This window comes from Oncorhynchus clarkii, chromosome 12, assembly GCF_045791955.1.
Source record: "Oncorhynchus clarkii lewisi isolate Uvic-CL-2024 chromosome 12, UVic_Ocla_1.0, whole genome shotgun sequence".
Taxonomy (NCBI): domain Eukaryota; kingdom Metazoa; phylum Chordata; class Actinopteri; order Salmoniformes; family Salmonidae; genus Oncorhynchus; species Oncorhynchus clarkii.
In genome coordinates this window covers 71209993-71236245 of record NC_092158.1, presented here as the reverse complement: position 1 = coordinate 71236245, position 26253 = coordinate 71209993, and the positions used below count along the sequence as shown (strand labels likewise).

Genomic DNA, 26253 nt, shown 5'->3' with positions numbered 1-26253 from the left:
GTTAAAATGAGAGGCTTTTGATAAAGCATGGAGGTGCTAAGGTTTGTGGGAGCTCTCCACCGGTGAACAGCATCATGAAATGCTTTGGTAATCAGATTTTGTCAATGTTGTGGTCCCTTTGAAAAAAGACGACTTCCTCAGTAGCAAGCAAGGTTATACTCACTTCCTCTTTCTCTTTCTCTTTCTCTCTCTCCCTCTCTCTCAGGTTTGGGGTGCTCCTTCATAATATCCTGCTATTACATGGTAGCAAAGACCTGAAGACAAGAGGTAAGCAGTGTGACCTTCTCCTTTCAGTTTTTTTTTTACACTGTGTAGATCTCTCATATTGGGTCAACTGTCAATGTGCACTGTATCTGCGATCCGGAGTTGTGTGTCAGTTAATGTCGTTATAAGTGGGTGGCTCACAAAAGAGTCTCAAGATTCACTTCAATGATAAAGAGTGATTGCTGAAGAAGAAAAAAGCAAAAGGGAGTAACTTTCACTTCTCCTCAGATCTCTTTGTGCCACTGTGTTTGGCAGTTGTGGTAAGTACTATACCGAGGGGAATTATCTTTACCCTCTGGTGGAGTTGACAACTAAGGTGCTGATGGTGGGAACCGGGCGCCTGGTAAGGTCACAGAGGCTGATGAATTCTGTCAGTCTGTCTGTCTGTCAGTAACCCACCGCTAGACAGAGTTTGCTTACTGGCAACTCCAAGCAACCACAGACACGGATACAGAGCAGCTCCTATGAAAATTGATGTGTTTGTGTGTGTATATAGTAGTGTGTTGATTATGACTGATCATTGTGCGTGTGTGTGATTGTGTGTGTATGCGCGTGTGTGTACAGCAGTGTGTCATTGTGTGTGTTTATGTGTCAGGGTGTGTGGTTGCGGGCATGGGCTGGTACAGACTGGCAGTCCTACACTACAGGAGAGCAGGTCAGGAAGAGGCTGGCACGGCACTGTAGAACAGGCTCACAGCTCTTCCTGTATGGTTCCTCTTCCGATCGGCTGAGAGTAGTCTGCTCATAGCCACCTGCTGATGATTGACGGGGGTCATTCTGTTACATTTAAATCCACCTCCTGCCACTCCAGCTCAGAACGCAGTCAAATCATCTGTCATGCTTTCACCTTCATTTTTTTTTCTTTGTTTAGCAACACTACAGGTGTAGGATCTTAATTTGACATGGTTAGGCTATTAGCTGGCCAAAAGTAGGTTACATGAAAAGTGCAATACTGTTAATATAAAAATGTTGCAGCAAAATAATGCAGTAGCAACAGGATTTGAACGTTTAGCCCACAATGTTGCGTGATCAGTGGTTAGGCTATTACCTGGCCAGAAGTAGGTTACATGAAAAGTGCAATACTGTTAGTATAACCATATGTTAGTGCAGGTTTTCAGTGGAATGATGTAAATCCTGAAGCTCAAATTCTCAGCAACAAAATAGTCATTAAATTAAGATCCTACACCTGTATGTAGACGTTTATTGAGGAGCTTATGGACACTATATAAAGAGCTTTCATTTTCCTTCTAAATAGTATCCTATATTGTCACAGCAAAATAATCCTGCAGAAACAGGATTTGAACGTTTAGTCCATAATGTTGCTTGATCGGTGGTTAGGCTATTAGCTGGCCAAAATGAGGTTACATGAAAAGTGCAATACTGTTAATTTAACCGTGTGAAAGTGTGGGCTTTCAGTGGATTAATGTAACTCTGCGGTGCAGAAATTCTCAGCAACTAAAGACTGATCAAATTAAGATCCTATATCTTTACCACAATGTACCGATTTAATGCTTCGACACTGAAAGCAACCTAAAGGCTTGTTGTTGTAGTGAATGGTGGGGGATGTAGCAGTAAGTGGATTGGGGGGGATGGCTGAGTGAAAAAGGTTCAAGGTTGAAGTTGAGAGGAGGGCAAGCCAGGGCATGGCAGCCAACGGGATGTGGATTTTGTGGGAGTGTGAGCGTAAGCTGATTATTAGCGTCATGCCCATAGGCATACACCAGGTCACAGAGTTGCTGTGTTCTGTTCACCTGGTGCTCTCTCTCTCCATCTGCCTCCCTCCCTCTCTCTCTTTCTCTTTCTCTATCACTCTATTCCTGTCTCTATCTCGTTGCTCAGATGAAGGTCATGTTCTGTGCTGTACCACGTCATTCATTTAAAAATAAACATTTATTGTCTCTCACAAAGTCTTACCCTACTGTTCTTACCCTTCTGTTGTATGTGACGCTCTCTGTCTGTCTCCTGGTCTATCTATGTACAGATGTAGGATCTTAATTTGACCAGTATTTTTGCAGCAAAATAAGTCTGTAGCAACAGGATTTGAGCGTTTAGTCCACAATGTTGCTTGATCAGTGGTTAGGCTATTACCTGGCCAAAAGTAGGTTACATACTGTTAATATAACCGTGTGTTAGTGCAGGTTTTCAGTGAATTTTTGTAAATCCTGAAGCTCAAATTCTCAGCAACAAAATAGTCATTAAATTAAGATCCTACACCTGTATGTAGAAATGTATTGAGGAGCTTATGGACACTATATAAAGAGCTTTCATTTCCCTTCTACGTTGTGTCCTTGTATACAAAGACATACAGAGACAGAGACATTACTGACACACTCTATCACAGAGCTGAGGGACCTGTGTTGTCTATTTTTGACCTTACAGACCTTAGTCAAATAAATATGTCCGATATGTTCCAATATTTGAGCTTCACGTAATTAAGGCTACTTGGTCTTGTACAGTTGAACCAATGACATAATGCAAACTCCATGCGAAGGAAGTCTGCTGACTTTGTTCCAAGCGAAGAAGGTATTTGACATGTGTATTTGACCCAGATCCGCTCCCTCATGCAGCTGTTGACTCAACACAGAGCAGAATGTTTAGACTCTCAGCTCCTCCAGAGCGAAACAAACTGCCCAACTACAGCTGTCAAACACAACCAGTCCAACCGCTCTGTGGCCGTGTCAGTCGGATACATCATTCGTCTCAAAGAAGCTTCTTTCACTTTTAGTCAACTCAAACTGATGTTCTCCTCTTTTGATTGAAAACCTTCTGTACATTTTCCATGTCACTTCAAATCTTCTCACCCTACTCTCTAATTTCTCTCTATTCACTCTCTTCAAATGCGCTCTACCCATCCCCCTTCTTTTTTTCCTTCTCTCTCTCTCTCTCTCTCTCTCTCTCTCTCTCTCTCTCTCTCTCTCTCTCTCGCCTCCCCCCAGGGTGTGTAAGATGGCAGTGTGGATCCAGGCCCAACAGCTCCAGGGGGATGCGCTGCACCAGATGCAGTCTCTCTATGGACAGCACTTCCCCATTGAGGTGCGCCATTACCTGTCCCAGTGGCTCGAGGGCCAACTCTGGTGAGTGCAGCACAAAGCACACCACTCTACCTGACAGAAGACATGCCTCGCCCGGTAACCTTCACATTCGGTTTAATCACAGTCACAGTAGTAGCAGGGACCATGGAGGTGTAGTAACCTGAGAGTAATGTATAGTAGCAAGTGTGTAAAGTCACTGTTTTTGTGTATGTGCTTGAGTGAAGGTGTGTGTGTTAGGGAATGCATAGGGGATTAATGGCTACTCTGTTCTGCATGTATGTACATACAGGATATCTCTAAGCATTCTATATGTTCCTGTGCCAGGGATGTGATCGATCTGGAGAACCCCCAGGAGGAGTTTAAGGCCAAGCGTCTGCTGGACAGCCTGATCCAGGAGCTGCAGAACAAGGCGGAGCATCAGGTGGGAGAGGATGGCTTCCTGCTCAAGATCAAACTGGGACACTACGCCAGCCAGCTCAAGGTGAGACAGATTGAACCAGTAGACGAACCTCCACTCAAAGGTGAGAGATACTGTGCACACATTCCCAGTGTACGTGAGCAGAGCACAGAGCGAGTGCCCTCACAAAAACCTCCACACCTAACTAGCTAGCTGGACAGTTTTAATAAAGCCAGTATAAACCCAATAAACTCTCAAGGATATGATAACCTTACAGCCAACTATACCAGCTGAATCGTAGTGATTATTATTTCAATTATACTGATACCAAACTCAGCTAAATGTTAGTTATCACAGCCTCATTGGCAACAGTCCCATGTCCATAAACCCCAACCCAAAGTACTTAGAAATAAAACAGTGTGTGAGAACAGTCTGCTCTGGTCAGTGTGTCTATATGAAGAAAAACAAAAGGTGGACAACACTGGGCTACGGTAACCAGGCAGTGTTCCCTTTTATGATCGAGTGCTTCACTCACCGATCTCAGTGTGTTTGTCTTCACCCTTATGGACAGGGTTCAGGGGAACAAGCTGTCTCTTATCACCTTCCACAGTGGGAGTAGGAGGCATCTTGTCAACACAACCCTCTGTAGGCCTACAATGCAGTCTTTCAACCCCGCATGGTGCCTTGGTGTGTGTATGCGTGCGTGAGAGAGAGATTTAGACCTGTGTTTCCCAACTCTCGTCCTCCAGTACACCCAACAGCACAAATGTTTTTTGTAGCCCCACGGACAAGCACATCTGATTCAACTTGTCAATTCATCATCAAGCCTTCGATGAGTGTTTTTGTGTGGGGCTACAACACAATGTGTGCTTTTGGGGTTACTTGAGGACCGGAGTTAAAGAGAGAGAGAAAAGAGAGAAAGGAAGAGAAATGTAGCCAGTGGATGTGAGACCAAGTCGTCTGCACTTGAGAGAAGAATCTCATTAGTCTAATTGGGTTTAGCTAGGCTCAGGAAGTGGGCTTTAGAGCGTTAGCATGCCGCGGCGCGGGAGCAGGCTAAATTGGTCAGTGTTGTGTGCACGGCCGTATTGCCAGTCAGCGGCTAACACGGCTAACGAGCCTAACACGACAGCACATGTGGTCCTTGTCTTTCAGAGCACGTATGACCGCTGCCCTCTGGAGCTGGTGAGATGCATCAAACACATCCTGTACACGGAGCAGAGGCTAGTCCGAGAGGCCTCTAATGTGAGTATGAAGCAGTCTCTCCAACTTCCATTCCTACTCCCACCTACCTGGGAAGCTTGTTTCACAGGTGTGCATATAACAGATACCTGTAGCTCGTATGCACAAAATACACACACACACACACACACACACACACACACACACACACACACACACATACATACATACATACATACATACCCATATGGAAATACCCACACACCTTTTATAAATATTTGCATAATATAAACACCACACAGAGATGTTAAACATAACACAGCCAATTCCATGATATTATGGAAATCACAGCCATTGGGGGTCGCTTTGCTGCCTCTCTGCCGACATCAAAGGCAATTTACTCTCAATTTTCCCACAGACATACGTAAACCTGTTAACAACCACATAAATACATAAATACACACAACGCATGCACACACACACATACATAGCACTTCACACACACACCTAGTCAGAAAACCTGCACAGACACAGCCCATATGTCTCGCTGAAAGATAAACTTTGAATTTCTCATTAACCAGCAATGCTGTAGGCCTGGTGGGGAGGTGAAGAAATGTGATATTTTATAACAAGGGTTATAAAACCATAAAGCCGGTGGTCCATAAAACATCTGAATATCAATAAACTCAGTGTTAAATTGACTTCCAGTCCTGCCAGGCTCCTCCTATCACAGGATTGCATATTCTACGTGATTGCATTCCCACCTGTTTATTCAGACTGTCTTCACAGTGCTCACGTCCCCAGCCTTAACAAGCCATGGGCTGTGTCTGCCCACGATAAGGATATGCATTTCCCTCTGCACGGTCTCACATGTTCAGTCAGTGGTGTTCACTGCTGGTTATGGTCGTTAGGGATTACTGTGTAATAACACAAGCAGGGTTCATTGAGGTTGTGTTAAAGAGGCACATGGTTCTGTCAGTTTGTGTGTCTTTCTGTTCCATGTAATGATGATGAAATGCTCAACACCACACTAGCTAGTTCCTGCAAATCATCTCAAAGCCAGCATTGTTTACCGGCCCAGCCCTCTCACCTCTCTCTCCTCTCTCTGATTGGCAGTCGAGCTCCCCAGTGGGAGGGATGATGGACAGCATGTCCCAGAAGTACCAGCAGATCAACCAGGTATTCGAGGAGCTGCGCTTGCTGACCCAGGACACAGAGAACGACCTGAGAAAGCTCCAGCACAACCAGGAGTACTTCATCATCCAGTATCAGGAGAGCCTCCGCATCCAGGGTGAGTCAGCCTTGCCCTGGTCCCCCTCCTAGTCACAACACCCTGGGTCATCAACCCCAGCAGCCCTCACCTTTTTAGGGCAGAATGACGTGTGAGTTTGTAGGTGAGTGAGTGGGTGTCAGTATGCATGTGTGTGTGTGGTCTGCAAAGTAAAAGACAGGTGTGTTTATGTGATATTTGCTGACCTCCCCCTCTCTCCTCTCCTCCTCCCTCTCCCTCTCCCTCTCCCTCTCTTTTCCCACATGCAGCCCAGTTGACCAGCCTGGCCACACTGCCCCCTGCTGACAGACAGCTGAGGGAGCCCACATTACTGAGCAAGAGAGCCACCGTGGAGGCCTGGCTCACCCGGGAGGCCAACACACTACAGAAATACAGACTGGTACACTACTTTTTATACTGCATACACACACACATGTACTGAAACACACACACTGCTGCTGTTTTATTGGCTCTTAACCTGTTGCGACGACCAAACCCGGATCCGGGATTCTATTTATAGACCTAAGCTCATTACCATAACGCAACGTTAACTATTCATGAAAATCGCAAATGAAATGAAATAAATATGCTAGCTCTCAAGCTTAGCCTTTTGTTAACAACACTGTCATCTCAGATTTTCAAAATATGCTTTTCAACCATAGGAAAACAATCATTTGTGTAACAGTAGCTAGCTAGCGTAGCATTTAGCGTTAGCATTAGCGTTAGCGTTAGCATTTAGCAGGCAACTATCACAAAAACAAGTAAAGCCTTCAAATAAAATAACTTACCTTTGAAGAACTTCTGATGTTTTCAATGAGGAGACTCTCAGTTAGATAGCAGATGCTCCGTTTTTCCAAAAAGATTCTTTGTGTATTAGAAATAGCTCCGTTTTGTACATCACATTTGGCTACCAAAAAAAAAAAAAAAAAAAAAAAAAAAAAACGAAAATTCAGCCCTCAAAACGCGAACTTTTTTCCAAATTAACTCCATAATATCGACTGAAACATGGCAAACGTGGTTTAGAATCAATCCTCAAGGTGTTTTTCCACATATCTCTTCAATGATATATCCTTCGTGGAAGCCTGGTTTCTCCTTGCTCTCAAATGGAAAAATAATTGCACCTGGCTTTACGCTCCAATTTCGACACAGGGACACCAGGCGGACACTTGGAAAATGTAGTCTCTTATGGTCAATCTTCCAATGATATGCCTACAAATACGTCACAATGCTGCTAACACTTTGGGGGAACGACAGAAAGTGTAGGCTCATTCCTTGCGCAATCACAGCCATATAAGGAGACAATGGAAAACAGAGCTTCAGAAATTCTGCTCATTTCCTGGTTGACGCATCATCTTGGTTTCGCCTGTAGAATGAGTTCTGGGGCACTTACAGACAATATCTTTGCAGATTCTGAAACTTCAGTGTTTTCTTTCAAAAACTGTCAAGAATATGCATAGTCGAGCATCTTTTCGTGACAAAATATCGCGCTTAAAACGGGAACGTTTTTTATCCAAAAATGAAATAGCGCCCCTAGAGATCAAAGAGGTTAACCAACCGTGCTATTTTGTCCGTTTTTTGGGGGTTTGTAACTTATTTTGTACATAATGTTGCTACTACTGTCTCTTATGACCAAAAAGAGCTTCTGGACATCAGAACAGTGATTACTCAACTCGAATTGGACAAATAATTTTTCTTTAATGAGTCGGACTAGAACGATTACTCCAAACACCCAAACAGGCCCTCATCCCCGTCATTCGCTGGAGAAAGAAATGGCGATTTCGCGGAAGGAGATCGGGGTGCCTTGTGAGGATCAGGCGACAAGTGGCTAATCTGCCTTAGCTAACAGTACTGATGGCAAACGTTCAATCGCTTGAAAATAAATGGGACGAACTGAAAGCATGTACTGTATATCCTACCAACGGGACATTAAAAACTGTAATATGTTATGTTTCACAGAGTCATGGCTAAACGACACTAATATGTCGGGTTATACTGGCGGGTTATACACTCTATCAGCAGGATAGAACAGCAGCCTCTGGTAAGACACGGGGGGGGGACCTATGCATATTTGTAAACAGCAGCTGGTGCACGATATCTAAGGAAGTCTCAAGGTTTTGCTCGCCTGAGGTAGAGTATCTCATGATTAGCTGTCGATCACACTATCTACCTAGAGAATTTTCATCTGTATTTTTCGTAGCTGTGTATATACCACCACAGACCGATGCTGGCACTAAAACCGCACTCAATGAGCGGGATACCTCCATAAGCAAACAGGAAAATGCTCTTACAGAGGCGGCGCTCCTAGTGGCCGGGGACTTTAATGCAGGGAAACTTAAATCAGTTTTACCTCATTTCTATTAGCATGTTAAATGTGCAAACAGAGGGGAAAAAAACTTTAGACCACCTTTTCTCCACACACAGAGACGCATAGTACAAGTCTCTCCATCACCCTCCATTGGCAAATCTGACCATAATGCTATCCTCCTAATTCCTGCTAACAAGCAAAAATTAAAGCAGGAAGCACCAGTGACTCGGTCTATAAAAAAGTGATCAGATGAAGCAGATGATGAACTACAGGACTGTTTTGCTAGTGCAGACTGGAATATGTTCCGGGACTCTTTCGATGGCATTTAGGAGTACACCACATCAGTCACTGGCTTCATCAATAAGTGCATCGAAGATGCTTTGTCCTCACAGTGACTGTACGTACATACCCCTACCAGAAGCCATGGATTACAGGCAACATTCGCACTGAGCTAAAGGGTAGAGCTGCTGCTTTCAAGGAGCGGGACTCTAACCCGGAAGCTTATAAGAAATTCCTCTATGCCCTCCGACGAACCATCAAACAGGCAAAGCATCAATACAGGACTAAGATCGAATCGTGCTACACCGGCTCCGATGCTCGTCGGATGTGGCAGGGCTTGCAAACTATTACAGACTACAAAGGGAAGCACAGCCAAGATCTGCCCAGTGAAACAAGCCTACCAGATGAGCTAAATAACTTTTATGCTCGCTTCGAGGCAAGTAACACTGAAACATGCATGAGAGCATCAGCTGTTCCGGATGACTGTGTGATCACACTCTCCGCAGCCGATGTGAGTAAGACATTTAAACAGGTCAACATTACCAAGGCGGCAGGGCCAGACGGATTACCAGGACGTGTACTCCAAGCATGCGCTGACCAACTTACAAGTGTCTTCACTGACATTTTCAACCTCTCCCTGTCTGAGACAGTAATACCAACATGTTTCAAGCAAACCACCATAGTCCCTGTGCCCAAGAACACTAAGGTAACCTGCCTAAATGACTACCGACCTGTAGCACTCACATCTGTAGCCATGAAATGCTTTGAAAGGCTGCTCATGGCTCACATCAACACCATTTTCCCAGAAATCCTATGTGAGAATGCTATTCATTGACTACAGCTCAGCGTTCAACACCATAGTGCCCTCAAAGCTTATCACTAAGCTAAGGACCCTGGGACTAAACACCTCCCTCTGCAACTGGATCCTGGACTTCCTGACGGGCCACCCCCAGGTGGTAAGGGTAGGTAACAACACATCCGCCATGCTGATCCTCTCCGGGGGCCCCTCAGGGGTGCGTGCTCAGTCCCCTCCTGTACTCCCTGTTCACTCATGACTGCACGGCCAGGCACGACTCCAACACCATCATTAAGTTTGCCGATGACGCAGTGTCAACAGTGTCAACAATGATGAGACAGCCTATAGGGAGGAGATCAGAGACCTGACCGTGGGGTCTGACCGTGGGGACAACAACCTCTCCCTCAATGCGATCAAGACAAAGGAGATGATTGTGAACTACAGGAAAAGGAGGACCGAGCATTCTCATTGACAGGGCTATAGTGGAGCAGGTTAAGAGCTTCAAGTTCCTTGGTGTCCACATCACCAACAAACTAAAATGGTCCAAGCACACCAAGACAGTCGTGAAGAGGGCACGACAAAACCTATTCCCCCTCAGGAGACTGAAAGATTTGGCATGGGTGCTCGCATCCTGAAAAGGTTCTACAGCTGCACCATTGAGAGCATCCTGATGGGTTGCATCACTGCCTGATATGGCAACTGCTCTGCCTCCGACCGCAAGGCACTACAGAGGGTAGTGCGTACAGTCCAGTACATCACCGGGGCCAAGCTTCCAGACATCGAAGACCTCTATACCAGGCGGTGTCAGAGGAAAGCCCTAAAAATTGTCAAAGACTCCAGCCACCCTAGTCATAGACTGTTCTATCTGATAAAGCACAGCAAGCGCTACCGAAGCGCCAAGTCTAGGTCCAAGAGGCTTCTAAACAGCTTCTACCCCCAAGCCATAAGACTCCTGAACATCTAATCAAATGGCTACCCAGACAATTTTCATTGCCCCCTCCCCACTCTTCTACGCTGCTGCTACTCTCTGTTATTATCTATGCATAGTCACTTTAATAACTCTACCTACATGTACATATTACCTTAATTACCTCGACAGAGGTGCCCCCGCACATTGACTTTGTACCGGTAAACCCTGTATATAGCCCCACTATTGTTATTTAGTGCTGCTCTTTAATTATTATTTATTCTTATCTCTTACTTTTTTTTAGGTATATTCTTAAAACTGCATTGTTGTTTAACCTCTTGGTGCACCGATTCCGAGCTAACATAATCTGGCTGTCTCCCTAGCGGTCGTTATTATTAGTTTACCAGAGCTGTTGGCTTTTCTAGTTAGAGCCTAATGTTAGGCATTGTTGGCACTTTGTTCATTGTTGGCACTTTGTTCACTGTTGTTTAACTTCTTGCTCCTACTTGAGACGCAGATGTCTCAACTAGGCACCTGGAAATGCAAATGCACTACGCTAAATGCTAAATGTACTCGTTAAAACTCAAACGTTCATCAAAACACACATGCAGGGTATTGAATTAAAGCTACACTCGTTGTGAATCTAGCCAACAAGTCAGATTTTTAAAATGCTTTTCGGCGAAAGCATGAGAAGCTATTATCTGATAGCATGCACCCCCCCCAAAATACCAGCACGACACGTAAACAACAGATTTTGCGGTAGCCGGCGCCACCCAAAACGCAGAAATAAAATATAAAACATTCATTACCTTTGATGATATTCTTTGTTGGAACTCCTATATGCCCCATAAACATCACTATTGGGTCTTTTTTTCGATTAAATCGGTCCATTATTACCCAAAATAGCCATCTATGGAAGCTGTGTAAATCAGAAAAAAACATAGTTTTAAAACGCAGCGTCATTTTTTAAAATTAAAAAAGTCGACGATAAACTTTAACAAAACACTTCAAAATACTTTTGTAATCCAACTTTAGGTATTAGTAAACGTTTATAATCTATCAAAATGATTACAGGGCGATGTGTATTCAATAGCTCCTCGTCTTCAAATCAATGGCTGACAATGTGCACTTCAAAACATCCTGGCGGAGACCGGAAGAAATGGAATCCAGTTAGTTGGATTTACCAACAAAAAACTCCCGGATAATGACGACAATGGCGACATCGTGTGGAATCTGTAGGAATTGCATGCTGGTCCATAATTAATTTTGTGCCTTTTTAACAATCCATGAAAGTGACGCATGGATATTATTTTTAGCATTCAGTGAGCAGTTTTTCTTGCGTTTTTCGATGAAACACACGATCTGTTATAGTCACAGTCGTGATTTAACCAGTTTTAGAAACTTCAGAGTGTTTTCTATCCACACATACTAATCATATGCATATACTATATTCCTGGCATGAGTAGCAGGACGCTGAAAAGTTGCACGATTTTTAACAGAATGTTCGAAAAAGGAGGGGGTTGGATGAAGAGGTTTTAACTAGCTAACGTTAGCTGGCTGGCTCGTTAGCTAACGTTACGTGACGTGTGTACAACACCTGATGAATATGGCTGGTGTCAGTAAACGTCTGCAAAAAAGCGTAATGAAATTGTTTCCAGCAGTAGGCTGTTTTCATGTTATCCAGAGGGAAACAAATCATCAGCCAGAGCATCAAGTGTGCACTCCGAGAGCAAAACGAGATGGGTGGGGCTAAAGCTTAAGAGGGTGTGAACAATGCTGAATGAGTGTAGACAAAAGAACAGCTCTTCACTAGATACCAAAACATTAGCGATTATCTCAAAAGTGAGATTACAAGTTGATCAAAAGCAGAATTACTTTCCCATTGTTCCTCAAATGCAGTGTATGATATACCATTTTGTAGCTCAGAGTTCTACTTTTATCCAATGTAAAAAAACATAATTTCACATTTTGCTACATAAGACTGAATCCAGGTGGTAAGTCACATATGGACCTGGTCTTTTACCAAATAGAGCTATCTTCTTTATACCACCCCTATCTTGTCACAACACAACTGATTGTCTCAAACGCATTAAGATGGTAAGAAATTCCACAAATAAAATTTTTAACAAGGCACACCGGTTAACTTCTTGGTGCATCCATCCCGTTAGCGGGATCATTTTCGTCAACATCCGCTGAATTGCAGAGCGCCAAATTCAAATTAAATTACTAAAAATATTTAATTTTCATGAAATTTCAAGTGCAATATACCAAAACGCTTAGCTTGTTGTTAATCCACCTGGTGTGTCAGATTTCAAAAAAGCTTTACAGCGAAAGCAACCCAAGCCTTTATGTTAGAACAGCTCTCTCAGCAGACAAAACCCTACAAACAGCTAGCAGCAAAGTAGATTGGTCACGAAAGTCAGAAAAGCAATCAAATTAATCACTTACCTTTGATGATCTCCGGATGTTTGCACTCACGAGACTCCCAGTTACACAATAAATGTTTGTTTTGTTCCATAAATATTATTTTTATATCCAAAAACCTTAATTTAGTTGGCGAGTTTTGTTCAGTAATCCACAGGCTCGTGCAGGTCACGATGGGCAGACAAAAATTCCAAATAGTATCCGTAAAGTTCGTAGAAACATGTCAAATGTTTTTTAGAATCAATCCTCAGGTTGTTTTTACAATAAATAACCGATAATATTTCAATATTATTATTTTCAATAGGAGAGAGAGAGAAAAGGTCTGCTCCAAGCTTCTCGCGCATGCGAGAGGAGGACACCCAGATATCCTACTGACGCGATGTGATCATTCTTGCTCATTTTTCAGAATAAAAGCCTGAAACTATGTCTTAAGACTGTTCACACCATGTGGAAGTCAAAGGAAAAGGAATCTGGTTGATATCCCTTTAAATGGAAGGAAGGCATGCAATGGAATGGAACAATGAAGGTTTCAGAAAAACAGCACTTCCTGGTTGGATTTTCCTTAGGTTTTCGCCTGCAATATCAGTTCTGTTATACTCACAGACAATATTACATACAGTTTTGGAAACTTTAGAGTGTTTTCTATCCTAATCTGCCAATTATATGCATATTCTAGCTTCTGGGCCTGAGAAATAGGCAGTTTCATTTGGTATGTTTTTCATCCAAACATCAAAATACTGCCCCCTAGTCTCAAGAGGTTTTAAGGGCTTCTAAGTAAGCATTTCACTGTAAGGTCTATCTGGAGGAATCTCATGCCTTCAGGGTATAAAATCTGGGGATGTATATTGATTTGAGAATATGTATGATGTTTAATGTATGGGTACATTCTTATCGGTGTGTGTGTGCGTGTGTGTGTACCTGTCTGTCTGTGTGTGTGTGTGTGTGTGTGTGTGTGTGTGTGCGTGTGTGTGTGTGTGCATACCTGCATACCTGCATGTGTGTTTGCCTAGGACCTGGCAGAGAAGCACCAGAAGAGCCTGCAGCTACTGAGGAAGCAGCAGACCATTATCCTGGATGACGAGCTGATCCACTGGAAGAGACGACAACAGCTGGCCGGCAACGGGGGTCCTCCAGAGGGGGGGCTTGACATCCTGCAGTCCTGGTGAGACCCTCTACCCCTAACAGAGATCACATATGTCTAGGATTGATCAAAGGGCAGGGGCCACCCAGTTAACAAGCTGACTATTGGATACTGCTGGGTTTATATGGGGTGTAGTTGGGAAGATGACTGTAGTCTAGGTTGAGGATGACAAAGGTTAAGACAATGAGATTCTAATATATCATAACTCTTTGCAACAATGGGGATGAATTCAATGTATTTAAAATATATATTTATTGAATATCCAAAACATACAATATACTAGCAGTGTAGCCGCTCAACAACTGCACCGCACCAGTCATCCAACACACTCCCATTCAGAGCGACACACAGAAGCATTCGGGGTCAACGCCCTGTCAACAGATCTCCCACCAGGCCAAACAAACAGGGACCTGAACCCTCCAAGATCCCCCCACAGTTCCCCAATAGCTGACCCTTAACCATCCGAGACCCATCCCACAGCCCCCCCCCCCCCCCCCCCGAATAAAACAAATTAAAAATACAATGAATTCCATTCCCCACACCAAAGAACCCCCCCAAAAGAACCAACAACCAACAACATGAACCAAAGAGAAAAAAGAGTAAGACAAAAGAAAACAGCAAACAACAATGCAACAAAAAACTAAAACAAAGGACATCAAGGACAACTAAAATCAGAACAGCAATGCCAACTGTATATGTTTGAGTGCATGTCTGGCACTATTACTTGTCTGTGTATGTGTGTATTTGAATGAGAGTGTGTGTGTATATGCATATGTGTATATGCACATTCTACTCAACATTTATCTTTCAACTACGCTGTGATGTTTAACGTACAATTTCAATCTGTCTAATCGAATAGAATCCACAGATTGCAAGTTGAAGATAACTACTTTTACTAAGAGTATTAGAAATTGACTGCCCCGGTCTCTCCAGATCTCCTAACAGTACTATTTCTAGGGTCAATTTTAGATCAATGCTATGCATTTTCAGCCGTTTCTGAACCTGAGACCAGAAACAGTTTACCTGAGGACAATACCAAAATAAATGGTCTGTTGATTCTGTATCCTCAACAAAATCTGCAGAGCTTCGATGATTTTATGCCCCAAATATTCAACATTTTGTTGGTGGCAAGAATTCTGTATACTAATTTTAGCTGAAAAGCACCAAGTCTTGAATCTCGCGTCATTTTATACAGTTGAAGTTGGAAGTTTACATACACCTTAGCCAAATACATTTAAACTCAGTTTTTCACAATTCCTGACATTTAAGCCGAGTAAAAATTCCCTGTGGTTAGGATCACCACTTTATTTTAAGAATGTGAAATGTCAGAATAATAGTAGAGAGAATAATTTATTTAAGCTTTTATTTCTTTCGTCACAGTCCCAGTGGGTGAGAAGTTTACATACACTCAATTAGTATTTGGTAGCATTGCCTTTAAATTGTTTAACTTGGGTCAAACTTTTCAGATATCCTTCCACAAGCATCTCACAATAAGTTGGGTGAATGTTGGCCCATTCCTCCTGACAGAGCTGCTGTAACTGAGTCAGGTTTGTAGGCCTCCTTTGCTCGCACACGCTTTTTCAGTTCTGCCCACACATTTTCTATAGGATTGAGGTCAGGGCTTTGTGATGGCCACTCTAATACCTTGAATTTGTTGTCCTTAACCATTTTGCTACAACTTTGGAAGTATGTTGGGGTCATTGTCCATTTGGAAGACCCATTTGCGACCAAGCTTTAACTTCCTGACTGATGTCTTGAGATGTTGCTTCAATATAGCCACACAATTTTCCCCCCTCATGATGCCATCTATTTTGTGAAGTGCACCAGTCCCTCCTCCAGCAAAGCACCACCACAACATGATGCTGCCACCCTCGTGCTTCACGGTTGGGATGGTGTTCTTCGGCTTGCAAGCCTCCCCCTTTTTCCACCAAACATGACAATGGTCATTATGGCCAACAGTTCTATTTTTGTTTCATCAGACCAGAGGACATTTATCCAAAAAGTACGATCTTTGTCACCATGTGCAGTGGCAAACCGTTGTCTGGCTTTTTTATGGCGGTTTTGGAGCAGTGGCTTCTTCCTTGCTGAGCGGCTTTTCAGGTTATGTCGAAATAGGACTCGTTTTACTGTGGACATAGATACTTTTGTACCGGTTTCCTCCAGCATCTTCACAAGGTCCTTTGCTGTTGTTCTGGAATTGATTTGCACTTTTTGCACCAAAGTACGTTCATTTCTAGGAGACAGAACGCATCTCCTTCCTGAACAGTATGATGGCTGCGTGGTCCCATGGTGTTTATACTTGCGTTCTATTGTTTGTACAGATGAACGTGGTACCTTCAGGCATTTGGAAATTGCTCCAAAGGATGAACCAGACTTATGCAGGTCAACAATTTATTTTCTTTTGATTTTCCCATGATGTCAAGCAAAGAGGCACTGAGAGTGAAGGTAGGCCTTGAAATACATCCACAGGTACACCTCCAATTGACTCAAATGATGTCAGTTAGCCTAACAGAAGCTTCTAAAGCCATGACAACATTTTCTGGAATTTTCCAAGCCTTTAAAGGCACAGTCAACTTGTATTTAAACTTCTGACCCACTGGATTTGTGATACAGTGAATTCTAAGTGAAATAATCTGTCTGTAAACAATTGATGGAAAAATGACTTGTGTCATGCACAGAGTAGATGTCCTAACCGACTTGCCAAAACTATAGTTTGTTAACAAGAAATTTGTGGAGTGGTTGAAAAACAAGTTTTATTGACTCCAACCTAAGTGTATGTAACCTTCTGACTTCAACTGTATATCAACTCACACCATGGAACTCGTACCATGGAATCGATACATCAAAAATCTCTTCCCAAATATTTTGCCATCTGTATAGCACAGTTGTCAACATCCTGGTCCTCAAATGAAACCGGTATACTTTCCTATTTATGCTATTTGTATTGCTCTGCCAATTTTGTCCTTTGTATTGGGCAGACAGACAAGTTCCCTACCTCCTCCCGATGCCACCTGCCTCCTCCATTTTTGTGGTAATGCTGTAATCAATTGGTTGTACTCTTGGATTGAGCAGACCTTCCCATACAATTCGATAACTCCATGAAGGACATAACTCCACCATTTCAAAGGACATTATCATTTAAGAACAAAACACCCTTTTCAAACCTCTTTCCCATAAATACAGGTATTTTATCAACCAGCACATTTGAATTCAGACATAATTTTTATTGTAATATTTTTTCTATCTTTTCAGGGGGATGAAATTGAAATTGTAACCAGCTCTACAATGCGTGTTTGAAAAAGAGAGATACTTTGAAAAAAGTATAATTTACAATAATCTAAAATGAGACATTGCAATCTGCACAAAGGCAAAAAAGGCAATTTTTAAACAATGGATGAGCTTTTCTTAGTAATCTGGGTTCATTTAGGGTTCAGGTAAAACTTTTGAATAAGTTAAGCTTTTAGAGAGAGGTTTAGTGCTTTTATATTTAATCATCTCAACCCACCTAATTCATATTCATTATATAGATAGCCACGCTTTATTTTATCTGGTTTAGCGTCGCAGATAAAGCTAAATGTTTTTTGCTTGTATGATTTGAAAAATTAATCATCAGGAGTAGGCAGCGTCATAAGTAAGTGAGTAAACTGAGATATGACTAAGAAGTTAATAACAATTTTCCCATAAATATTTACCTTTCCATGGTTGCAGGATCTTGTCTATTTTTTACAAGTTTTCTATTGAAATTCATTGTGGAGAGCTTATTTATATATTTGGTGATATGAATACCAAGTATGTCTACTTCATCATCAGCCCATTTTATAGGCAAACTGCAGGGTAGTGTAAAAGTTGTAATTTAAAAAAAATCCAATACATAATATTGTACATTTATCATAATTAGGTTTTAGTCCAGAGAGTACAGAAAAGTTATCTAGATCTTCAATGAGACATTACAGGGATGTAGCTTGCGGAATTAATATAAAACTTGAGTCATTGGCGTACATGGACACCTTTGTTTTTAAACCTTGGATTTCTAATCCTCCAATGTTGTTATTGGATCTGATTTGAATAGCTAGCATTTTGATGGCCATGATGAATAGATATGGTGACAGAGAACACCCTTGTTTAACTCCTCTTGCCAATTCAAAACTCTCTGAGAAGTTGCCGTTATTTACTATTTTACACTTGAGTTGCTATACATTACTTTTCCCTATTTTATAAGAGATACACCGGAATTTTAAAAATCCAGGCATTTATAAATCAAATTCCGTCTTCCTTTATCAAATTCCTTTCCAAAATCCTCTATAAAGACCAGGCTTGGCTTCTTAGATGTTTCATGATGTTCTATTATTTCTAGTAGTTGTCGTATATTATCTCCAATGTATGAACAATGTAAAAACCTGTCTAATCAGGATGAACAATACCTGGTTAAACCCTTTTAATTCTGAGTGCTATGCATTTCGCTAGTATTTTTGCATCACAATATTGAAGTGTAAGAGGCCTCCAGTTTTTAAGATACACTGGATCTTTATATTTGCCATCTGGGTCTTGTTTTAATAATAGAGAAATCAGGCCTTCCTGCTGAGTACCTGACACACTACCATTTATATAGGAGTAGTTAAAACAATCTAACAATGGAGCTTTTAGTACATCAAAAAAATCTTGATATGCCTCTGCCGGTATGTCATCAAGCCCTGGGGTTTTCCAGACTGAAAGGATTTAATAGCCACAAATAGTTATTTCTCTGTAATATTGCCTTCACACGGATTTTTCTGTACATTTGTTAATTTTCCATTTTTTATATTATTTGGAAAGAATTCCTTACCGTAATTTTCATTCAGTGGGAGAAGACGAGACAGAAAAGAGAACATCTGCCTAAAATATTTAGCTTCCTATTTTAAAATGTAATTCGGAGAATCATAAATGACTCCGTCTTCAGTAACAAGTTTCTGCAAACAATTTTTGTTAGTGTTCCTGTATTGGAGATTCGGGAATAATTTTGTGCATTTTTCTCCATATTCCATCCAGTTTGCTTTATTTTTGTAATAGATTACATTTGATCGTTCTTGACTAAGTTCCTCAAGTTCTTTTTGTTTTTCCTCTAACTTATTTTGTATCTCTGTAGTATTGTTTGTATTGCTCTCTGCCTGTACTAGTAGTTCATGTATTTCCCTTGTTAGTCTTGTCTCTTTTGCCAGAAACAGATTTTTTATTATTGATGAATATTGAGTTGAATGACCTCTGAAGGTACACTTAACTGTATCCGAAACAATAAGGGGATTTGCTGAACCTATATTATGCTGGAAATATTCAGTTATAAATTATTTTGTCTTAGTTAAAAATAAGTTGTCCTCCAGTAAACTTTGATTACATTTCCAATATCCCCATCCAAGTGGAAATTCTATAAGAGTTATGTGAAGGCCAATTAAATTATGATCCAATCGCATTCTGTCTCCTATTAATCCTTTTTTAACCTTTGATGCAAGAGAGAAAGAGACAAGGAAGTAGTCGTCTCCTCCATGTATATCTCACTAGGTTGGGGTTTTTAGTCTCCAAATATCACTATTTCTAATGTGTCCATAATATTTGTGATTTCCTTAAGGGCACGGTGATGATAGTTTGTAGAGTGATTTCCTTTACGGTCCATTGAGGTACTTAACACTTTGTTATAGTCTCCTATCATAATGATTTAATAATTTGTTGCCTCTAAGTTCCATAAATTGGTATAAATATTTTTGAAGAAGTGTGGATCATCCTGATTTGGACCATATAGATTAATGAGCCAAATCTCTTTTTGGTCCACATTCATATTCAAAAAGATCCACCTTCCTTGCGAATCATTCCTGACTGTTTACACATTCAGATCTACATTGTTGTTAATTAATATCATCTCACCTTTTGAGTTCCTTTGTCCATGACAGAAAATTATTTCACCACCCCATTCCTTTTTCCTAAGGATGTAGAGTGAGTTTCCTGTAAACAGTATATGTTATATTGCTTTTCTTTTAGCCATGTAAAGACTGATCTTCTTTTTTTATAATCTGCTAAACCGTTACAATTATCACTGGCTATACTTATTTCACCCCTTATCATAACTAGATACTATTCTCAGTCTAAACTGACCATAATTTGTACTTATAAAGTTACTGCCGTCAGAGGTATTATGAGCTTTCAAATGTCTGATATGTAGAATCCAAGAAATACGTTCAAGCATATTTGTTTTATTCCCAATGCCACATTATTCCCAATGCCACAGATGTTAGAAAATTGAGACAAGATATTATGTGTGTAGTAAATCTGAGTAGGTTGATGTGTATGACATTGGATGTGATTTAGTGAGTGTGTACGATGTCTGTATAAGAGTAAGACTACAATGTGTGCTGTCCAAATAAATAATAACATGTAGTGTGTAAAGCCTTAATGTTCATGATGATAATAGTAATCCATATCGTATCACCATCATAGTTGTATCATAATTACCTTTAACATCATTGAAAAACACATCCCAGCATTTCCATAGCAATTCATGTTTCACATGATCATGGAAGAGACCTTGCATTACTCTAGAGATGGCTTCACTACAGTACAAATGTATTCCGTACAATATGTTATTATTCCCCAATGCCCCAATTCTGATATCTTCCCCCTTGCTTGTTGAAAACATATATAAACATGTAGACAGACATAAAAAGATAGACAAACAAGAAACATATGAATATGAACAAGTGATTGTTAGCTGTACAGAAAGTTTGCCATCAAAGTGGAAAATAAACACAATCGTTGTGAATTTCAGCAATCTACTTAGCAAACACTTAGAATGACTGTTTTCCTGTCATTCTATTCATTTTTTTTTTAAATCACATGATCTACAACCACTTTATTACTTGATTTTCTGAACGCTGGTCACGTTTTCAATGCTAATCCTATAGAATCAGCAACGGTCCAATGAATGTGTTTATTTGTGAACGCTCCAGCATGGAATTACTACCTTGTCTTAAACTGGATATTTTGAACTAGACTGTAGTCTGTCTGGTTGTCTGAGCTTGTAAGAGTCTGAACTTTGCCCATTTTGAGAACCTTATTTTGTGTGTGTGTGTGTGTGTGTGTGTGTGTGTGTGTGTGTGTGTGTGTGTGTGTGTGTGTGTGTGTGTGTGTGTGTGTGTGTGTGTGTGATTCAGGTGTGAGAAGTTGGCAGAGACGATCTGGCAGAACAGGCAGCAGATCAGGAGAGCAGAACACCTGAGACAACAGCTTCCCATCCCCGGCCCCATCGAGGAGCTACTGAACGACCTCAACAGCACCATCACAGACATCATCTCAGCACTGGTCACCAGGTGTGTGTGTACCTGCGTGCGTTTGTGTGTGTGTGTGTGAAGTTGTTGTTATTGTTCAGTATCAAAGTGCAAGGTATTGTGAGAATAGGTTGTAGTGTGTTGGATTGTGTGCAAGTGGCTTTGAGCTGGATGTGGGTGTGTGTAAATGTGAACTTCTTATAGACACACTAATCTTCAGTGCATATGCTACTCTACAGTCATGTTTACACCCCCCCCCCCCCCCCCCATCTCCTCTGATGGGACTGAATGGAGAACATACTACACTCAATGTGAACCCTTATACAAACCCTATCCTACTGACACAACCCCAGACTCCTTATGTGGCCAATAGAGCGTGAGATTACATTTATTACCAGAATTACATTAGAAATGACTCAGCACCGCACATCACGGGAGCCCGGTTATGTGACTCTGTGGAGCAGCAAAGTGTGTGTGTGTGTTTGACTCTGTGCTGAGCCCAAGCTGGGTTGTTCTGGGGCAGGGGGAGCAAGCTGCTGATAGTTCCTCCAGCAGCCCAGCCCAGCTCTGCTCCCAACCCCTGCTGAACCTGCCAATGAACACACAAACACAACCCCAGTCAGCCTGCATTAACCCTCAACGCTACAAGGAGGGAGAGATGGAGCGAGGAGAGAGGGAGGCCTGCTATAGATCCGAGAGGAGAAAGAAAACAGGAGGGAGAGTGAACGGTTTAGAAAAGGAGAGGAAGATAATGTACGAGGAAGAGGAGGAGTGAACCGTTTCAAGGACATTAAGTGAAAGAAAGAAGGGGGATACAAAAGAGGGTCGATACGAGAGCTAAAGAGACAAAAAGTGTTTTAGACTAGAGATGAAGAGTCTACAATGATGGGGAGATGAGGAGAAAGGCTAACAGGCTCAGAAAGTTAGCTTGAGTTCCATGGTAGAGTGTTGTAGCCCTGGGGGCACTGTCTGTCAGCCCGTATCAGTCCGCCAGCCTCACTGACTGGATCAGGAAGCCTTCTGACTGCTCCCAGAACCCTCTGCTCTCTCCTTATTCCAGCTGTGGTCCCCACAGAGACCCATAATGCACCGAGAAGCTGTATCATTGTCAGAACGATGTCCGTTCGGCCACATACAGGGGAACGTTGAGAGAGTAAAAACACTATTTTTAAAGTCCATTCTACTGCACTGGTGTTTCCTCTCCTCTTAATTCTCTCTTTCCTGCTCTCCAGCGAAACCACACCCACATCCTCTCTACTGTTCCCCCTAAACCTCCAGCAGGCGCCTGGGAGGGAGGCTAGGGGGGAGGGAGGGTATCTCATCACTGCCTGCTCATATTGAGTACGGTCAGCCAAGCCTAAAACACAAACGGCGTGCTCTACTAAAAAGCCCTCTGTGCCTGAATGAATGAGCATCACGCTGCCTGTGTGTGTGTAGCGTTTGTCTGTCTGTGCGTGTTTATGTGTGGGAGCATTGAGAGCTGACAGCTTGCATACTGTGTAACTTTCAAAAGCAGGTCAAATAGACGTAATAGGCAGTAGTGTTTGATGAGCAGAAATCCCTGTGGTGAAATGTTGGTTAAAGGGATACTGCTAAATGTTTTCAGTCAAGCCCTTTTTCTACTAACCAAGAGTCGGATGAACTCATGTATACTATTTGTATAACTCTGTGTGCAGTTTGAAGGAAGTTGAAGTTAGTTTCTGGAGCCATTGTTAACTTGCATGCAGTTGTTCCTGTAGACTTACTGTCATTGGGCTAACGCTAGTTAGCAATTGCTCCAGAATCTACCTTCAACTTCCTTCAAACTGCATGCAAAGACATACAAATGGTATACATGAGTTCATCTGACTCTGGGTAAGCTAAAATGTTGCACTATCCCTTTAAAGCAACCCGCTACACTAGAGTCCTCTGACTCTAATCTGTTTGTCCTACCCCTGTCTGTCTGTCTGTCTGTCTGTCTGTCTGTCTGTCTGTCTGTCTGTCTGTCTGTCTGTCTGTCTGTCTGTCTGTCTGTCTGTCTGTCTGTCTGTCTGTCTCTCTCTCTCTCTCTCTCTCTCTCTCTCTCTCTCTCTCTCTCTCTCTCTCTCTCTCTCTCTCTCTCTCTCTCTCCAACCAACCCTCCCTCCAGCACCTTTATCATAGAGAAGCAGCCTCCCCAGGTGCTGAAAACCCAGACCAAGTTTGTCGCCACAGTGCGTCTCCTAGTGGGCGGGAAGCTCAATGTGCACATGAACCCCCCGCAGGTCAAGGCCACCATCATCAGTGAACAGCAGGCGAAGGCCTTGCTCAAGAACGAGAACACCAGGAAGTAAGTTACAGCATAGAGCCCCCTCATCACTGATATCTACTGCCTCAGTGGAATCTATGGAGCAAGTGGAGATTCCACATTTAGATTATACTTTTGTTCGTGCCACATCCCACATTTCACACACCTAATAGATCCCTAAAGTAGTTTGTGTATAAATGTTATCTTCCTTCCTAGTACTAAAAGAATAGCCGTGTTAGCCTATCCCTAGCCCAGGGGCAAATTTGGGTAGCATATTGCAAGATTGTCAGCGTTGGCATCCTGAAAAAAACTTGCCTCACATAAATTGAAATTAGTCATTCCCCTTCATGTTCTGTGAAAGTTTCATGACTCTATGATTAATACATCTGCTGAAGCATCTACCTCTCCTCTTCCTCCTCCTCCTCCTCCTCCCTCTTCCTTCCCCCTCTCCCAGTGACAGCAGTGGAGAGATCCTTAACAACAACTGTGTGATGGAGTACCACCAGGCCACAGGAACACTCAGCGCCAACTTCAGGAACATGGTGAGGATGGATGGGACCAGGGAGTCTCAGTCTGTAATACCACACCTAGAGAAGATTCGTTTCAGAGACAAACCCCAGCTAAACTGGAATCCAAGAGGCTTTTGGAGATTCTGCATTCTCATTCTATGTTCATACTCATACAGATCGCATGTTACTCAGCCCACATGCTGTTTTGAGTTCCCTAGGGTCCTCCATGGATCATTTACATGTAAACTCTGGCTTAAATGGGTACTTTGGGATTTTGGCAATGAATTTGTGGATACCATTTTTATGTCTCTATTTCCAGAATGAAGTTAAAGGCAGAATGCTAGTAAATGTGCTTTGGCTTTTGAAAACTACCTCTAACTTCCTTCATACTGGACACAGGGACATAAAAATGGTACCCATGAGTTCATCTGACTCTGCAGAAGTAGACAAAGGGCTTCATTGCAAAAATCCCGAAGTATCCCTTTAAATCTGCTCCTGGAATGAAAGGGAATCATGTATATGTGTGATCAGAGAACAGCTCCTCAAAGTGAATAGTCTAGAAGATGTTTGTGTGCTGTGGTGCTGTCCTCTCCCCAACCCTCATGATCCTCCTCTCTGACCAAGCCTCCTCTTTCATGTAGTCTTTGAAGAGGATCAAGCGCTCGGACCGGCGAGGGGCAGAGTCTGTGACAGAGGAGAAGTTTACCATTCTGTTTGAGTCTCAGTTCAGCGTCGGGGGTAATGAGCTGGTCTTTCAGGTTAAGGTAAGAACTGATAACCTGGTCCCAGATCTGTTTGTGTTGTTTTGCCAACTCTTATCAATACAGCACACACAGGCTTAAGAAGAGATGAGCAGAGTGGTGGACTAGCCCAAGGTGAGCTGTTGACTCTAGTCTAACCTATAGCGCCTCAGCAGCCTTTCTTTCTTTCTGGTTCTGACGAGAGGAAAAACTGTCAGGGGAGTTTTCTCTTCTCCACTGTTCAACCAATCCGGTAAATGTGGAGGAGGAGTTAAGACTGAGTGTCTCCTTGTTAACGTCCAAACAAGGAAGTCACGTCACAGGCTCTCTTTCTATTTCCCATGAAAACCAGATGCATCCAGTTGTCGTCGACGCGCAGAAGGTGGCTCAGTCAATACACCATGTTCCTTACCCTGCCTCTTCAGTGACCATATTAGAAGTAGTAATCATTGTTAAAGCTATGTCACACAAGAAAAATGACCTTCACATTGTCAATGGTATAGGAAACATATATGCTCCCCTACTCCCATAACACATTTGTTCATGTATTTCTCAGAATTATATGGATTGTTTGGTTGGAACACAAAGTGCTGTACAGTAGGTTAAAGTGGAAACATGTTTTACATGAGTTGCCTTATATATACTGTGTTTGATACACATCGTTGTGTTTGTAATGACCCTGACCTTTTTCTTCCCTCTCTCTCTCTCTCTCTCTCTCTCTCTCTCTCTCTCTGTCAGACGTTATCACTTCCTGTGGTGGTGATCGTCCACGGTAGCCAAGACAATAACGCCACGGCAACAGTGCTGTGGGACAACGCTTTTGCCGAACCCGTAAGTTCAGTGTGATCATCGTGTTGTGTGTGTGTATGTGTGTGTGTATGTGTGTGTGTGATGCTGTCTTTAACACTTTACATTGTTTGGTTTTTCTCTTGATGGACGCTCTAGCGTTGCCCTTGTTTAGGTGCCTTAACCCTCTCTCCTCTCCTCCTCCCCAGGGTCGGGTGCCCTTCATAGTGCCTGACAAGGTGCTGTGGCCCCAGCTGTGTGAGGCCCTCAACATGAAGTACAAGGCGGAGGTGCAGAGTAACCGTGGCCTCTCAGAGGAGAACCTGGTCTTCCTGGCCCAGAAAGCCTTCAGTAGCTCCAGCATCAACCCTGACGACTACCGCGGCATGACCATGACCTGGTCCCAGTTCAACAGGGTAAGACCAGGGTGGGCCTCAAATGGCACCATGTTTCCTATGTGGTGCACTACTTCTGACCAGGGCCCATCTTTTGACAAGAACCCTATGGGCACTGATCAAAAGTAGTGCACTTTGTAGTGAGTAGGGTGCCATGTGGTACACAGCCCATGACTACTGACCAGTGGACTACAAGACCTGACCTCTGCATTAGGAACAAGTTGTTGCAGAGGGGTGATATCATCTATTTGATGCTCAGATGGAATCTATT

At 42.5% G+C, this 26253-nt stretch overlaps 1 protein-coding gene across 5 annotated transcripts in view; it reads left to right on the top strand.

Annotated features, from left to right (window-relative positions):
• Positions 1-26253, top strand: part of LOC139421185 (signal transducer and activator of transcription 5B-like) — an 86991-nt gene that overhangs the window by 53935 nt on the left and 6803 nt on the right. For all 5 annotated transcript variants that reach the window (XR_011635598.1, XR_011635599.1, XM_071171815.1 and 2 more), the window contains exons 2-14: positions 206-267; positions 3201-3338; positions 3621-3777; positions 4849-4938; positions 5992-6166; positions 6415-6545; positions 13867-14018; positions 21173-21328; positions 23415-23594; positions 24007-24094; positions 24703-24825; positions 25540-25632; positions 25797-26003. Coding sequence is in view for 3 of the 5 variants with exons in the window: in XM_071171815.1 (XP_071027916.1) it covers positions 3211-3338; positions 3621-3777; positions 4849-4938; positions 5992-6166; positions 6415-6545; positions 13867-14018; positions 21173-21328; positions 23415-23594; positions 24007-24094; positions 24703-24825; positions 25540-25632; positions 25797-26003 (1680 nt within the window). In the remaining 2 variants the exon portion in view is untranslated. The remainder of the gene's footprint in view (positions 1-205; positions 268-3200; positions 3339-3620; positions 3778-4848; positions 4939-5991; positions 6167-6414; positions 6546-13866; positions 14019-21172; positions 21329-23414; positions 23595-24006; positions 24095-24702; positions 24826-25539; positions 25633-25796; positions 26004-26253) is intronic.